Source organism: Lagenorhynchus albirostris, chromosome 10 (genome assembly GCF_949774975.1).
Source record: "Lagenorhynchus albirostris chromosome 10, mLagAlb1.1, whole genome shotgun sequence".
Lineage (NCBI taxonomy): Eukaryota > Metazoa > Chordata > Mammalia > Artiodactyla > Delphinidae > Lagenorhynchus > Lagenorhynchus albirostris.
In genome coordinates this window covers 67,717,765-67,734,962 of record NC_083104.1, presented here as the reverse complement: position 1 = coordinate 67,734,962, position 17,198 = coordinate 67,717,765, and the positions used below count along the sequence as shown (strand labels likewise).

Genomic DNA, 17,198 nt, shown 5'->3' with positions numbered 1-17,198 from the left:
ACACACAACAACCTTAAGCTCAATGGAAGGCTGAAACTTACTCTCTACCTTGCTGACTTGGGGCCTAAATGTTAACACTTAATCTTGAATTCAAAGAGCTGCTATCATTTTTTCTGGAAGAGGCATTACCAAGAAACTCATGATATGATTCTTAGGCTGCTTTCTCTACCACTTCACAGGATCTGAGACTTACACTCCTCTTTACTTGGTGAAGTTACATTCAGTTCTGTCGGAAGCGGCTGCTGGCTGGGACTAAGAGTTGGCGTGGTTATCGAGGTATTGCTGTTGTCACTGGTGGTCTCTTCGGAAAATAAATCTGATTGGCTGTTACTTGTACTTGGAGCGGAATCATCGTCTGGTTGTTTCTTTTGAAAATCTGAAGAGAAAGTGTGAGAAAACCAGTTTAAATAAGGAGTTCACAATTGCCTTGGGTATTAGAAAATAATGCAACTTAGTATAAAAATTAAAACTAATTTGGGTGATAAAAAGAATTGAAGTAAAATACTGGTCCAAAACACAGAAGGTTGGTAGAGGGTGAGTTAAAGATTTCCAAGATGAGTGGTAGACATACTGATTTTAATGTAAGACTCTGCAAAGCCAAATACATGTTAAAATTTTAGGGTAGGGGTAATCAAGGATAAAACAAATAAAAGTTGTTCAAACCAATAAAGGACAGATAAGAAGGAAAAAAACAGCAGAGGAAAAAAGGGTAAATACAAAACACATAATATGTGGTAGAAGTAAGTACAGATATATCAGTAGTGGTAATAAATGTAAACAGACTAAACTTAGCAGTTAAAAGATAGAAAATTCAGACTGAATAAATAAAGTCCTGTTTTATGTAGTTTCCAAGAGACATACTAAAAACATTAACATGAGAGAAAACTTTCAAAGTATATAAACAAAATACCAGGGCTTCCCTGGTGGCGCAGTGGTGGGGAGTCGGCCTGGCGATGCAGGGGACACGGGTTCGTGCCCCGGTGCGGGAGGATCCCACATGCTGCGGAGCGGCTGGGCCCGTGAGCCATGGCCGCTGGGCCGGCGCGTCCGGAGCCTGTGCTCCACGATGGGAGAGGCTACAGAGGTGAGAGGCCAGCGTACCAAAAAAAAAAAAAAAAAAAAAAAAAAAAATACCAGCAAATACAAATGATTAAAAAGCCAGTAATAGCTATAGTACTGTTAGGAAATGTAGACTTTAAGGCAAAAGCATTATTAGAGATAAAGAGGATCATTACATAATAGTGAAAAAAAATTACCAGAAATATAAAACAACTCTTAATCTGTATGCACCTAATAACAAAGCCTCAAAATATGTAAAGCAAAAATGATTGTATCTATGGGAAACTGACAATTAGATAATGAATTATTTTCAAACACATTTGGAATATTTATAAAAACTACCTAAAACCTGGATAAACCGTGACCACACATTAGGTTATAAAGCAAAAGTCTCAACAAATACCAAAGAATTAGTAAGAGACAGGCATTATTAATTGACCACAGAGCAATTAAGTTAAAAATTGGTAAAAAAAAAAAATCCTATATATTTGGAAGTTTCTAAAACACACTTTAAACTCATGGGTCAAATTAGAAATTAGAAAATATGTATAATTAAATGATAATGTAATTAGTACTTATCAATATCCATTAAAGATAAAGATGCACATACATTACCTATGCCCCAGTCATTTTATTACTAGGTATATGCCTGACAGAAATTCAACACACAGGTACAAGGATGTTGATTACATACTGTTTGTAATAGTAAAAAGTCAGACCTAAAGGACCATAAATTATATTATATTCAAATAATGTACACAGTGAAAATAGCTACTGCCACACACATCAACATGAATAAATCTCAAAATTATAATGTTGAACAAAAAAGTAAGTCACTAAATAACATAGTAAGACTGTATTGCACAAACCTTAAAAACAGGCAAAACTTCAAATAATATATTGTTTAGGAATATGTATCTATAAACACTAAAAAAATTAGCACAATTCAGGAGGGTGGTTACGTCTGAGATTTGGGGGGTGTGAAGTGAGAGCTATGCAGAAATATTCAAAATTATAGACAATGTCCATTGACAGAGAATAGATTAGAGTGATATATTCATTCATATGATGAAATACTCTATGGCAGTTAAAATAAATGAATAGAGCTATAAGTACAACAGAAAAATCTCAAAAACAATGTTGAGAGAGAAAAGCAAGCTACAAAAAGATATATATCTAGTAATATTTATATAAAAATTTAAAATATGTAAAAATACCATATATTGTTTATTGGTACATAATTACAATATAAAAACATGTGGAAATGATACACCAAATTTAGGATAATAGTTATCTGGGGGTGGGAGGAACCAGGATCTTCAATCCTATCTGTGATTTTTTTTATTTCCTAAAGCTAGTGGTCAGTGTATGACTGTTTAAATTATTATGTTTAGTCTCTGTATGTTTCATTTTAAAAAATCTTATACTAGTCTATGAAGTACAGATTATACTTCACTGCATCAATTCAGAAAAGGAACAGAAGATCCTGACAACTTCATTTTGCCTTATCTTTTGAACCAAAGAAGCTGTTGCTATTATGCTCTACAACCTCATCAGAATCACTATTCTGACATATTCTGAGCATAATAGCCAGCTAGCATTTATGTTGCATTTACCATGTGCCAGGCACTGAACTAAATGTTTTATGTATTTAACTCATTTACTTTAATCCTCTGAACAACCCTAACAAGGGAGTTATAATTACCACCACTTTACTGATGAAGAAACTGAGGCTCAGAAAATTTAGGTAATTTGTTCCAAGTTAATAGCTAGTAAGTAGCAGGATCAGGATTTAAATACAGATCCATCTGACAGGAAAACTCATGGTCTTCAATCTCAACCACAGGATGTAGAATGGTGTGCATTAAACTGGCCCAAGGAAAAGGCCTCCATGTCAAGCCCCCACCCATTTACAGCACCAACGGTGAATGCAATGGATTTAGCCGAAGAATTGCTAACCTGCTGTGCATGCCCATCAGTGATCTAAAGCCTCTACTGCTTCTGTGTATTTATTTCTCCTAGCCACTTTCTTATTCTTCAGTGTTTTGACATTTCAAAATGGCTTATTATCTCAATGTTATTTGTACAGCACCCTCAGAGAAAAAGGTACTGTATAAGTGGAATAAAAATATTGCAAAAGATGCTTCTTTTTTATATCATATCATCTCATTAGTTCTCCTATGTCAATAATCATTGTGTCCCTCCTATAGCCACCTCTCTACCATTTAATTGGAAATGTTATAAGACCCTAAAAGAACTGAAACTGAGTCATCATTGTACTATTTAACAGAATCCCCAATGCCTCGAGACAGACAAACACACAGAATCACTCACTGAGGCACAATAACCCTTTGAAGTTAAATGACATTGGTGTCTAAAGACAATTACCAGGTCCCTACACAATCTCCAGCCCATGTTTGCCATGTTCCTTGCTTGATGTTCAGGTACTTTAAGTTTTCTTTTGTGAATCTGCAGCTGTCATAATGCCTTCTTCTGCACCTTCACTGGACGATGGCGTGAAAAAATCATCAGGCTAAAAAGTAAAGATTACAAACCAAACTGGCTGCAAACAAGAGAACTTAAGTAGAAACTGTACACATTCTCCATTTCAATTCAATAAAGAAAGCAGAAATAACAGAATTTTACAACCAGAATTAACTTTAAAGATCTAGCTCAATCCTCTCAGTTTACAGATGAAGAAAGCAAGAGCCAAGAAAGTTAATGCAACCCACCAGAAATTCACAGTTAATTATAAGAGTTTACTAACTCTTAGGCCAAAATTAGCAGCTTGTACGATACAGAGAGCTTTAGAGTTGGACCTGGATTCAAATTCTGACTTGGCTATTTACTGGGCATATGGCTAAAAGCAAACCGTTTACTCTTTTGTGGCCCTGTCTGTAAAACGAAGGGAGGGAGTTATTTCTACCTCTCAGGATAGTGTGGATTAAACAAGATAATGTAAATGAAGTATCTGTGCATGGGTACTCAAAAAATGATAGTCATTAAAGAGAAAAGGTATTTTCCTGGTTTAAAGAAAGAACTATCTCTTCCTTTTAGCCCCGATGTTTGCATTATAGTTCTTACTCTCTTGTTCCTTTCTTTCTGAATCATTCAGCATCCAACTTCTGACTACTGACCAAAAGAAACAGAAGGAAAAAAAATCCCAGGAGTCTACTCCAAGGACAAAGGGGAGCAGATTTATGTCCCATGTAAAAAAGTAAACAATAAAACAGGCAGAGACTGCCTCTCGTTAACTCTACTCTGGAAAGCAGTGCAGGAAAGGAACAGAAATAGTCACTCCATTTGATCCAGACACAGAAAAGACTTGTTCACTTGTTGTTTTACAGTTCTCATATAAATGGGAAAACTAGAGCTCTCCAAGCTTATCCATCTCTTTAAGAAAAAAAATTAGGAAAAATTACCTGTTTTTGTAAATTGTTAAGAGTTTATGGTATACACAAAGGTATAAACTTGGTCTTGAATAGAGTTTTTCCAAAATAATCTGCTATTTGTAAAACCTAAGTAAAAACCTTTGACCTTTAAAGGGACTGCTGTTGAAAAGTGAACAGAAGCCAAGATCTTGGCAGCTTACCTTATTATCAACTAAGAGAAAAAATAATTTGTCGACGAAGGTACTCCTGAAACCTGCGGTATTCAGAAATGAGATGGTTCCACAAGCTAGAAAAACTGACCTAATGGTACCAGCTGAGCCAAAATGGCCAATGAAGAAGTCCCTGGGGCTGGTTACAAACATACTCACTAGACATATTTTTTTCTCACAGGTCAATCTTCTTACTACAAAGTATACCTCAAAAGATTGGGAGCACCAAGAACGCGCACGGCCCCTGCTCTGCCGACAAGCTCATTCACCTGGGCAGCCTCACTGGGACTGTAACTTATCTAGTCATTACTCAAAACTCATATATATGTGTGTGTGTATGTGTGTGTATATATATGTGTATGTATCTATGTGTGTGTATATACATATCTCAATAGCTGATCTCTCAGATGTATTACACAGACTTGGCAAGATGCTTAACTCACTTAAACTCCCACCCAGCTTCCAGATTATGGCCATACTATGTCTTTTTGATGATTTCTTCAAGGTAAAGAATACCCAAAAGTGATCTGGAAAGGACTTCACTAAACTTTGTTTCTTTGAAAAGTATTTTTAGAAAACCCTCCTTGGTAACCTACTTTTTGCTCTTAGCAATACATCATGACTATTTTTTACAGATCTCTGTGATCGCTACACAGAATGTCCACTTATAATATAGAAATTAAACTAATTCACTTTTGTTATACATTTACAATTACCAATTTTTCAATTATATAAGCAGATTTCATCAAACTTCCTCAGGCTATGTTGCTAGAAGTAGATCAACCAGGTAGAAGAGGACGCACATTTTTAAAGCATTTGGCACATATTGTCAAATCCTCCTGGTGCAGCACCCTGTGATTTCCCACAGCACAAGCCTTACTATGGCATGTAAGAATCATCTGTTCACTTCTCCGTCTCCCACATTATACAGGCCTGGGACAAAAACAGTGCTCCACAAATGTTAACTAAATGAGTAAGTGGCCAAATGTTTTTTAGTAGAAAGCCCATCACTGGATTACATTTAAAATTATTTTATCAATTGTTATTTTAAACCCTTCAAACACTATTCTGTGTGCCTCTAAGGGCAGTCCTAGCATCATCTGGTTTAGCATTTCTAAAAGACGAAGTGCTGTGAATTCCTATTTTCATAATCAATAAGGAGAGATGAGAAATTCAACTGCATTTGTTCTAACTCACTCATTAAATCTGTTTGGCTACTAATAAGACTTCTATATCATTATTACAGACACTAAAGCTGGGTATAAAGAAAATTAAACGAGGTGAAAGAGGAACTAAGAATGAAGTGCCTGCTATGAGGCAAGGCACTCTGTCAGAGGCCTTACGTTCATTTTCTCATTTAATCCTCAAAATAAACTGGGTGGTAGATGTCATCCCCATATTTCAGCAGAGGACAGGGGGCATGGCAAGTTTGGGCAACCTGCCCCCTCCTAACAAATGCCGGAGCTAGGGTGAGAGGCCCAAATTCGTGTAATTCTAGTATTCTACTTCCCACTACAGCGTGAATCACTGAAGCAACCACAGCCCAGCTTGCAGGGGTGACTTTTCCAGTTCCCAATTTCCATTCCCAGGCTCAAACTCCATCGGACTCTATATCACAGATTACAATTCCACATTCCCACTGGAAGCTTTAATTTGGTATTTCACACCATAAAATGCTTCATGTTTCCAGTAGCCAATTAAAGTAAAATAGAAATGTGGACAATAAAAATTTAATTCTGATATCTCAAAAGTTTGGTTCATGCAAGGCATAGTATAAAAGCCTCCTTTAACAAAACAGGGCCCTTTCTCTTTTCTTCGTCTCTTCTCCTAATTTATCTCCATAACAGACTACAGCTTCCATTCATAAGCACATTTCTGTTTTCAAAGCTTCACATTCCCACCTCAACCACAAATCTTAGATATCTTATTTTAAAAAGCTACAAAGCTGTTAGCAGTAGTCAACCAATTCATAAGCCAGGGTTCTAGCCTCCTAATTAAAATCTTAATAAAATTCTAGTATTTGGGGCTTCCCTGGTGGCGCAGTGGTTGAGAGTCCGCCTGCCGATGCAGGGGACACGGGTTCGTACCCCGGTCTGGGAAGATCCCACATGCCGCGGAGCGGCTGGGCCCGTGAGCCATGGCCGCTGAGCCTGTGCGTCCGGAGCCTATGCTCCGCAACGGGAGAGGCCACAGCAGTGAGAGGCCCGTGTAACGCAAAAAAAAAAAAAAAAATTCTAGTATTTGAATGTTAATCTGGGTTAACAGCCTCAGAAAAAGACAAACTGGTTTAAATAAGAATTAGCAAGAACCAAAGGAGAACTAATTACTATTATTAAAGCCTTAAAATACACTTGCTCACCTTGGATCCTAGCTTATGGGGAAAACTGTGATCTGCTCAATGTGGCTGTGTTCATTTAAACTTTCTTTCATGAGTAATCTCTTCTAACTTCTTTAAAAAACAAAACCAAAAACCTTTGCCCTACCAAATTCTCTCTCATGATGATTCCTTCCCTTTAAAATTCAGACTCTTGGGCTTCCCTGGTGGCGCAGCGGTTGAGAGTCCGCCTGCCGATGCATGGGACACGGGCTCGTGCCCCAGTCCGGGAAGATCCCACATGCCGCGGAGCGGCTGGGCCCGTGAGCCATGGCCGCTGGGCCTGCGCGTCCGGAGCCTGTGCTCCGCAGCAGGAGAGGCCGCAGCAGTGAGAGGCTCACATACCACAAAAAGAAAAAGAAAAAAAAAAAATTCAGACTCTTCATCGACTGATTGATACTGTTTTGATACTGACTGACACTTTCAAACAAGTTTTAAAAACACACACACATATGTATATGTATATATACACACACCCACATACCATATATATATCCTGTTGAGGATAAATGACTCCTGTCCTGTGTTCCCTATGTATGCCCACAAATTTGTCTACTTTGAGGTATTACCTCAGAAATTAAAAGGGATCTTGTCTTCTGTCCTTTTCTGGGGATGGTGCCAACATTCTCCTAGAGACTGAAGTCAGAAGCCTGGGAATCATTTCAGACTCCACATTCTCCCTCTCTTAATTCTACATCTCAAAAATCACCAAGTCTAGCCTTTACCACTCCTAAATATCTCTGGAATCCATCCACTTCTCTATTTCCGCTCTAATCTAAGTCATCATCATCTGTCAGATTCCTTCAATAGCATGCTAACTGATTTCTTTGTATCCTACCCTTTCTTGGCCCACACTCTAATTCATTCTACACAAAGCAATCAGAGTGATGTAAAAAACAAATTTTGACACAGTCATTTTCCTCCCTAAACCCTGAATGAGCTTCCATTACCTTAATAATCATATCCAAATTCCTAAACATGGCTTACAAGTTAGAAGTCTCTCCATGAACTGGCTTCTGGCTATCTCTTCAGTCCCGTCTTAAGCCACTGCTCCTCCTCTCCCTCCTCCTGCTTCAGCCATACTGGAGTGCTTTTGCTTTTTTCTGAACACTATTATTTTTCTCATCCTGGAGTACTTTGATCAGGCATGTGGGAGACGCTTTTTCTTTATCTTGCTATTCACCTTGGTAACTCCTACTCATTCTGAACCTTAACTTAAGCACTCTTTCCTCAGGGAGGCTCTTAAGATTAACCATAGAAGACACTTAATAAATATTTCTGGGTGAATGAATGAATGTCTTATTGACTGTACATCCCAGTCCCTAGCAAAATGCCTGCCACACAATATACAATATAGATTTGTTGAATTTAACTTATTTGATACTGGTGAACATACCAAGTTTAAAAACATTTGTTCTCTCAGACATTAATAAGTAGACTTCAAATTGCTATAAAATGTATTTCTAGGAAACAAGAATGCAACTACATACAGTAGAAATATTAAGCACCCCCGTCAATAAACAGATGTTTGAATTTTACAAACTATCCCTGCACATATAAACTTTTTCTTCCTTACTACACACCACAGGTAACTGGTTCTGATAGAACTCAAAAGGTCTCTCAAGTCCTGTTTGCTTAGATTTAAACCACAAAGCTGCAAGCTTTTATTTCAGAATACTAGAAATAACACTAGACTGGCTCCCAAAAGCATGTCTTCAAATGCTTCCTGCGAAAGTAGGCAGTAGAGAATATATGAAGGTGACAAAGCTTATAAGCAAAACTCTTATGAGTAATTAGGCTTATTTTATAATCTGGTTTATCACTGAAATTATACAGTCCCTAAATTCTTCACACCTATAGCACCTACTGCTCAGAACTGTGAACTAGCAAAAAAAAAAAAAGTTATTTGGAAGAAGGCTTGTTTCTTATACAGCATTTATTGCGCAGACTATACAGTTTTCCCAGCAATAGTGTCTCATATTCATTTACAGGGCATAAATTAACATGTTAACATTATAGCAAATACCTAACAATCCATTAGTACTACAATAACATAGTGCACAAGAGACACATTTACCTCATTTTGGTCTAACCTCAAAAACGTGTCAATTTTCTAAAAAACTGAAAACACAAGGAGAAGTTTTCTGAATATTGTGACATTAATCTAGTTTCAACAAAATGAAAATTTGATGGTGTGTGTGCATATACATACATCCTACACATACAGCTCAACCATCAAAATAAACAACAGAGTAGGCATATTGTGTAAATATTAGACAAAGCTGACAAAATAAAATAGGCAAATAGAACCAAAAAACGAAACAAAAACCTCTGACCTATCTGTTTACAGCTGATCCTTGGTACCGTTTAAAGACCTCCCTCAAACCAACAGTCCTTACTGTCATTCATGAATCATCGGATGGCACAGGTGTGACATGAACATAACTGTTGGAGAGGCTGGAGCCCGGAAGATTTTTTTCACTTCAGACCGAAGGTTACAAATGGCCCAGAAAGACTTCAGTGACAACAGAACAGAAAATTAGAAAAGCTTTGGGAATACACTAGAAAAAGAAAATCCTCCTTTTTTAGATCCTTGATTGTTTTTATAATTGTATGCACAGTCTTCATGCTACCAGCCCTTCATTTTACCATGTAGAAGTGACAGGAGAAAAGGCAAAACAAACACAAAACTCCCTCTCACTGGCCCTCCCTTTTGGGGAAGTGGAAGGAGAGCAGTGTTTGTGCTCCTGCCCACTGATACCCTTGTAATTTGGTCCTCTTTGTCTTTGCTCCCCTCCATGGGTGACGGGCAGCTCTTGCCTTTAATGATATTTCATTTCCACTTAGTTCTCAGTCTCACCATCTCACATCAGGGTCACAGCCCACCAAGCTTCAGTCCTCCTACAGTTAAGCCCTATTGGCAAGCTGAGCACTTCACGTTTCAGGAAATTCAACTCAGGGTGGTGGTGGTGTTAACTTTTGAGACACACTTTCCCTTATGATAAAACTTGCAAATGTTCAGCACAAGTAATTATTTTTCAAACAGTGCCATTTTAAGAATGGCAACCTCTTTCTCAAAAAGTTAATAGACCACACATTGGTTTAAACTGCTAAGAGAAATTTTTTTGAAGGATGAAGTGATAGGTTTGCTAACATTTTATTACATCTATTAAAGCATATCAGGGGATGTTCAGCAAAGACCATGATTTTCACAAGATCCAAAGATCAGGGCTAACTGACTAATGTTTATCCGATGAACTCGAGGTAGCAAAAGAATATATAATGCCTGTATGATTCACAATGCCCAAAAAGGCATTTGTCTAATAATAGAAAGAGTACATGTTCTCTCTGAAGAACACAATGGATAGTTATTAAAAAGATGTAGCATAAAGTAAGGGAAAACTTGTCCTTCACGTAATGGTTACTAGGTAAAGACCTAAGAGATTTTTTCACTCATGAGGAAAGCTCGTGCAGTTACCTACAGATCCTCTGTCATAGTGTGGTGTTTAGGAATGCAGAATCAGACCGAGTTCACACCCTGGCTCAACCTCTTAACTGTTGTGTGACCTTGGGTGAGTTATTCAACTTCTCTTCCTTCAGTTTTCTCCTTCTCTAAAATGGGAATAACAATCACATCTACTTCATAAGGTTATTATGTGGATTATATTAGATAATTACAAGTGAAAAGTTTCAGAACAATGCCTGGCTAGTAAGTCTCAAATTAACTGTGGACTTTTTATTACACTTCTGCCTTCTTGCACACAATTTAAATATTTGCTAGTTTGAGACTGTGACAATGAAAAATAATTTCTCTGGAGCCAATGAATGAACAGAAGGGAATTATATCTAACTCGTCTTCATAACAATGCACACTAGGTAAGCCAATCTGGGCTTATAAACTCAAAAGTTTACAGGGACCAGGTAGATATTATAAATGTACAAAGTCAGCTGGCTTAAAGTAGCAGGAAGTGATGGTTACTGTGGCTAACTGGCAAGTGTAAGCCTCGCCTAAAGGTATCTGATTCCAAACTTAAAAACAAAATTAAAAACCTCCAAATACAACATATCTGTGCCCTGGCAAGCCTGCAGTTTATAAGATGCCTGATTTAAACAGAGACAAAGTAATTATTATATAAAAGTTTTGTACACTGTATTATCAATTCCACATATTGGTAAGGAAATGATTCATCAGATATACGTGCTTAGAGCAAATAGGAAAGTATAGAGATACAACACAAAGAGAATCAGACAGACCTATGTTTGAATCCTGGCTAAGATAATCAGAAGCTGTGTGACCTCAAGAAAGTTACTTACCCAATTTATGATTGTTTCCTCATCTGCAAAAATGTTGAAGACCTATCCTCTAGGATTGTTGTGAAAATGGGAGATAATGTGGGTGTCCCCCACATTACAGAGGTGTTGCATAAATTTCTGAATGAATAACAAGTGAGTGTCAAAACCCTCATGTAGGTCTAGAACAGAGATTCTTAACCTAGGGTTCTTATATCAGCTTAGGCTAATGTATGCTGCAATTACAAATGACCCTAAAACCTATGTGCTTACCACAACATTTGTTGTTTTTGCCCACATGTGTCTTCATTCCAGGAATCCAGAGTGAAAGAGTGGCCCTAACTGGGACACGACTGGTCTTGTGGCAGAGAGAACAGAGCGATGTGTAACCATACCATGGCTGTTAAAGTTTCCATTCATTAGTGACATATGAATTTTTCTGTTCACCTTTAATTTGTTAAAAGATGTCTCATGGTCAAGTCTGATGATGAAGACAGGGAAGTATAATCCTCCCACTGGAAGGGGTGGCAAACACCTGGGAACCATAATACAACCTAGGGTTCATAACATGTGTGCACAGAAAATTTTGCATATAATTCTGGATTAATCTTATGAAATTATATGCAATACTGTATATACATACAGGCCCATTTTTCCCCTCAGAAAATAGAACACAGATATTATATTCTGAAAGGTATCACAGACTAAAAGGGCCTAAAAGAAATCAGATTGAGTTTGAAAGAAGTCAAGTCTCAAAAATATGGCCATTACTAGTAATTTTATAACACTAGAGCAATACAACAGACCTAACTCTGGTTTTCTGAGTTGCTGATAACTGTGACAGTGTGGGCTGGGGAAATAGTCTGAATCTTCTAACAGGCTCCATCAAATTCGATTATTGTCTTATGAAAATCTGAGTATATGAATTGCAGTAAAACTACAGTAGGCTGATAACCGGTTTATTGAAAATAAAGTCTTCTCTGAGAAAACTGTGATTTCCTGACAACTGAAAACCCTGTGCTTTATAAAATACAAGGCAGTCTGACCCTAATTCAAAATTTAATTTGTTTTAAATTAACAAGGCCATGCTATGTTTATTTTATTTTATTTCTCTTTTAATGATTATAACCCAGTCTTGTTCCTGATTCTCAAATGGATGAAGGCTACTAAGTCAATGTGCTGAAATATTTATAGCTCCCTACCAAATGGGAAAAATAAGCTATTAGAAAATTCTTCTTAGGAACCAACTGCCTTATACTAACCAAGTAATCCAATCTGATTTTGTCTAAATTTCATTTAAGCAGGTGAAATCTGACATAACTCATTTTTAAAATTTTTTTTCCATTTGGGAATATGCTTTTATTTCACTTGCAACTGTTGGTAAATGCGTTTTGAATGGGATGAGGAAGAGGAAGTTATCCATTTAAAAATTATCTTTCAAATATTTAATGGCATGTGATATAGGCAAATTCTTCCTTTTAAGGTCATAATAGTACTAAACAAATTAAGTGTTGATGTTCTGTGTAGATACAACTCTAATTGTCCCTTACTCTTATTCTAGGTAGCCCAACAAGAGGCCATGTAATTCAAATCCTTTATAAACTTCTAATTTACGCAATTAAATTTGGGCTTAGATGTTACATTAGTTTGCGAGACTCTGCTTCCTATATTAACTCTAACCAGTAAGAAAAAGGAAAATGAGATACACTTCATGGGACTTTCCTGGAGGTCCAGTGGTTAAAACTCCATGCCTGCAAGGGGCGCACGTTCAATCCCTGGTCGGGAACTAAGATCCCACATGCCACGTGGCATGGCCAAAAAAAATTTTAATTTAAGAAAAAGAAAAAAGAGATACACTTCAATTGTCACCACCAATACTCAGCCTTTATAGATAATGCCCTTGGCTTCTAATAGGAATGCTATTAAGAAATAGCCACATAAAACACACCACTTTTTTTTTTAGTTGAAGTATAGTTGATTTACAACATTGTGTTAGTTTTAGGTGTACAGCCTAGTGAGTCAGTATTTTTTCAGATAATATCCCATTATAGGTCATTACAAGAAAATGGGTATAATTCCCTATGTTATACAGTATACCCTTGTTGCTTATCTATTTTATATATAGTAGTTTGTATTTGTTAATCCTATATCCCTGATTTGTTCTTCCCCCACTTCCTCTCCCCTTTGGTAACCACAAGTTTGTCTTCCATATCTGTGAGTCTGAAACACACTACTTTTTGAAGGGCTGTTACTGAGAACATGGTTCACTACTCTTCTCACTGTCTACTTTAGAGCTCACAGGATGTTGACCTTTGAACTGTTTGCATTTCCATTTTTGCTTTGACTCCTAGGAAGCTCAGATCTCAATCTGTACTCTGTCTTGAATGGTTATACAGAGGTTTATGGCATGAATTTCTGTGTTGACATTCTTCGTCTTTATCTTACTAATCAATGTAAATTTTCCCTTTGTCTTGATTTCTTCTTTTAAAAAGAAAAAGCATATTGTACTCTATGTTATTTTTTACTAAACTACCATTTTTTGGAAAGTAATGATAATTAAATAAAAATAAATACCATAATCTCATTTTTATGTGGAGATTTCATAAAGATAAACATCTGTAAATAATACATATTTATGCCTGTATCTATATTGAAGTGAAGGCTACTAATAAAACCAAAAAGGTAAGAAAATTACTAGAAAATGTATGAGTATATCAAGTTAGGAATAAAATTCTACGTGGACTGCATTATATTTTCTGTATGAGGAGCCCATAGTTATGGTTGTTGTTTTTTTGTTTTTGTTTTTTTCATTTTACCTTTCAGGGCAAAGAAGGCATGCAGAAGAAATATCAACTAAATAGAACTGAACAGGTTTTAAGGCAAGACATGCCAAGTCTAAGTAACAGATCTAAAAATGTGAGGAGCTGAAAAGTAATGGACAAATGAAAATGAACAGAGGATGCTTAGGAGGCTAGGTATAACATTGCCAAAGCAGTACAACAATTTCCCTTGCAGCTGACACCTCAGTTGTCTCAGCACAAATCATACAAACCTAAAAAAGATCTGCTTCATCACTTTTGCATCTTCACATGTACTTTATCAAAAAACATCTCCCCAGTACAACCAGCCCCAAAGCTCCCATTTCATGAAAGTGATTTACCATTTCACTTGACTCTATACGTGAATGACACTGTAGTGCAAACTCAAGGGAAAAGGCTAGCATGTCAAGAAAGGCTACAGCACATTCACAATTTCTCTTTTAATACTGTGTTTATCCATTTGATCGATGTTAAATTCCATTCATCTTTTTTCCTAAAAACTATAAAACTGAGAGTGACAAGGAAAATTACATTCTCTTCAGCCAAGTTCTTGCTGAGACATTTGAGAGGCTGGCATTCCAAGTCAAGAGTGAATAGTGGCTCTAGCAAGCAGGAGCTCAAATTCTGCAAGAAAGCTAAAGGATGAGCTTTTGTTTCAATTTTACTCATTTCAGATAGAGAAAACATTATAGTTACAAACTTATCTGCATAGATAACAATGTTTCCCCCCACAAATCATTTAAAAAGTAAGGGCACTGACTAGGCCTTACTGTCAACCAAATTAAAATCCAGCAATACTTTTAAAAAAAAAATTAATCTTTTCCATTTCGTCATAGTCAGAAATAAATGCACCAAAGGTAGTAATTAGTATATTGCGATGGATGGATGGATGGATGGATGGATGGATGGGAGGATGGGAAGGAGGAAGGGAGGGAGGAAGGGAGGAAAAGGGTGCAGAGGATTAATGGGAGAAAAATAGCAAAACTGACTTATACTAGGAGTAATTATAATTGTAGGGACAGATTAAAGACTATGGACTAGGTTTTTATTGGACTTTTTTTATTGGTTTTTGTTTAATTGGCTATAAGTAACGATATAAGAGAAGTGATTCTTTGTGACTACTCCAGTGACAGACCTTGTCACAGAATCTACATTCTTCACCTTGTCATTTTAAAATAATTTCAAAGAATATACTCACGTAATTTTGGAACTGAAAAACTTTTATAAATAATCTAGTACAAGGTTTTTGAGCTAAAAACAATTTCAAAGGTACCACCAGCATTTTAAAGAAACAGAAAAGAAAATATGAGAATGCCCTGCAGATAGTAAGGTTAAATTTTGTTTTATAAAACTTTGTTATACATATGTATTAAGCCCATACATATGTGTATACTGATTCACAATGCAAAATGTATTTCTTATTGTAGGACGTAATAAAAAAGTTAAATACCAATGATCGAATACATCTTCATTCTACAGATGAGGAAACTGAGGCACAGAGAAGGAAAGAAGTAGACTTGTTCCAGACATCTTAGTCACTGAAGTAGGAGCTCAAATGAGAAACACAAAAATGTCTGATCCTACAAGGCAAATGCACCCCACTATGAATGCTAATCCATAACTTTCCCAAGTAGGTTTTATATACTGCTAATCATCTATTCTTTAAAATACCCCTTAAAAGTCTGGTATGGCATTCAGACAGTTGTGAACTATTAGTCCTGAATAGCACTAAAAGAAAGATAAACCCTTCTTGATCTGTCTACTTCTCTTGCAGATGTTTTTTCTAGCTGAAAGCCAGTAATGACAAAAATATCCTTATGTTTTTTAAAAAGCAGTTCAAGAAATATATATCAAAAGTTTAAATGAGCATACTTTTCCCCCCTCAAACCAGCCATAGGGGTGAAACGTGCATATTTTACAATCCAGCATTTTCACTTTAAGAAAATTGTTTTAAGGAAAACAAAAGAAGTACAAAAAGTTTTTTTGTTTGTTTGTTTGCTTGTTTTAAATGGTGATCTGAGAAAAGAACATAGAAGTCAGCTTGAAAAGATTCACAGTGGCCATATCTGGGACATTTTGAGCATTAAAGACAAAAAAAGACAGTAATGGATTATAATGTACTGCATAAAATAGGAATTCACGGGTTCATATTGATATAATTTTAAAATGCAGGAGAAGGGAAAGCTCTTGTTACAGCAGAAAGCAAACCAATAAATATAGAAGAAATATGGTTAATAAAAATCATCAATGGATGCTAAAACTAGCGGGTGAAATTTTGATGAGGAACAGAATACTTATATAGTCTCAAAGCAACTCCTCACAAATTCCTTATTAATTAGAAAGGAAACATAGTAATTTTATAGTGGAGAAACCTGGGGATTTCACCTTAATCACACACCTCCTGATACGATGCAATGAGGATACAAACATCACTTTTGCAATATTCCTCTCAGAAATGCGTAACTTGAATCTAATCATAAGGAAACATCAGACAAACACAAATTGAGGAACAGTCTACAAAACAGTTGACCTGAATTCCTAGTGTCAAGGTCAAGAAAAACAAATAAAAACAGGCTGAGGGACAATTCCAGACTAAAGGAGACTAAAGAGACATGACAATTAATTAATTAATTAATTGACTCATTTGTTTTTAAATTTTTTTTGAGACATGACAATTAAATGTGATGACAAACTCTGATCTGGTGGTGGTGGGGGAGAATAGCATAAAAAGGGCTATGAGACAAGTGATGAAATTTGAGGGACTTCCCTGGTGGTGCAGTGGTTAAGACTCCACACTCCTAATGCAGGGGGTCCAGGTTCCATCCCTGGTCAGGGAACTAGATCCTACATGCATGTTGCAACTAGGAGTTCACATGCCACAACTAGGGAGCCTGCCTGCCACAACTAAGGAACCCACACGCCACAACTAAGGAGCCTGCCTGCTGCAACTATGACTCAGTGCAACCAAATAATAAATAAATAAATAAATAAATATATTTTTAATTTGAATATGGTCTGTGGATTAGATAATAAAACGGTATCAGGGGCTTCCCTC

General features: G+C 36.6%; 1 protein-coding gene across 2 annotated transcripts in view; it reads right to left on the bottom strand.

Moving 5' to 3' along the window:
- Nucleotides 1-17,198, bottom strand: part of ZFAND3 (zinc finger AN1-type containing 3) — a 324,296-nt gene that overhangs the window by 76,793 nt on the left and 230,305 nt on the right. The window contains exons 1-2 of one of the 2 annotated variants that reach the window (XM_060162772.1): nt 911-1,043; nt 194-376 (exon numbers count right to left, since the gene is read on the bottom strand). In XM_060162772.1, coding sequence (XP_060018755.1) covers nt 194-376; nt 911-1,028 — 301 coding nt within the window. In that variant the 5' untranslated portion in view covers nt 1,029-1,043. Of the gene's footprint in view, nt 1-193; nt 377-910; nt 1,044-17,198 lie in introns of those variants that run through there. The other variant, XM_060162773.1, reaches the window with a different exon arrangement.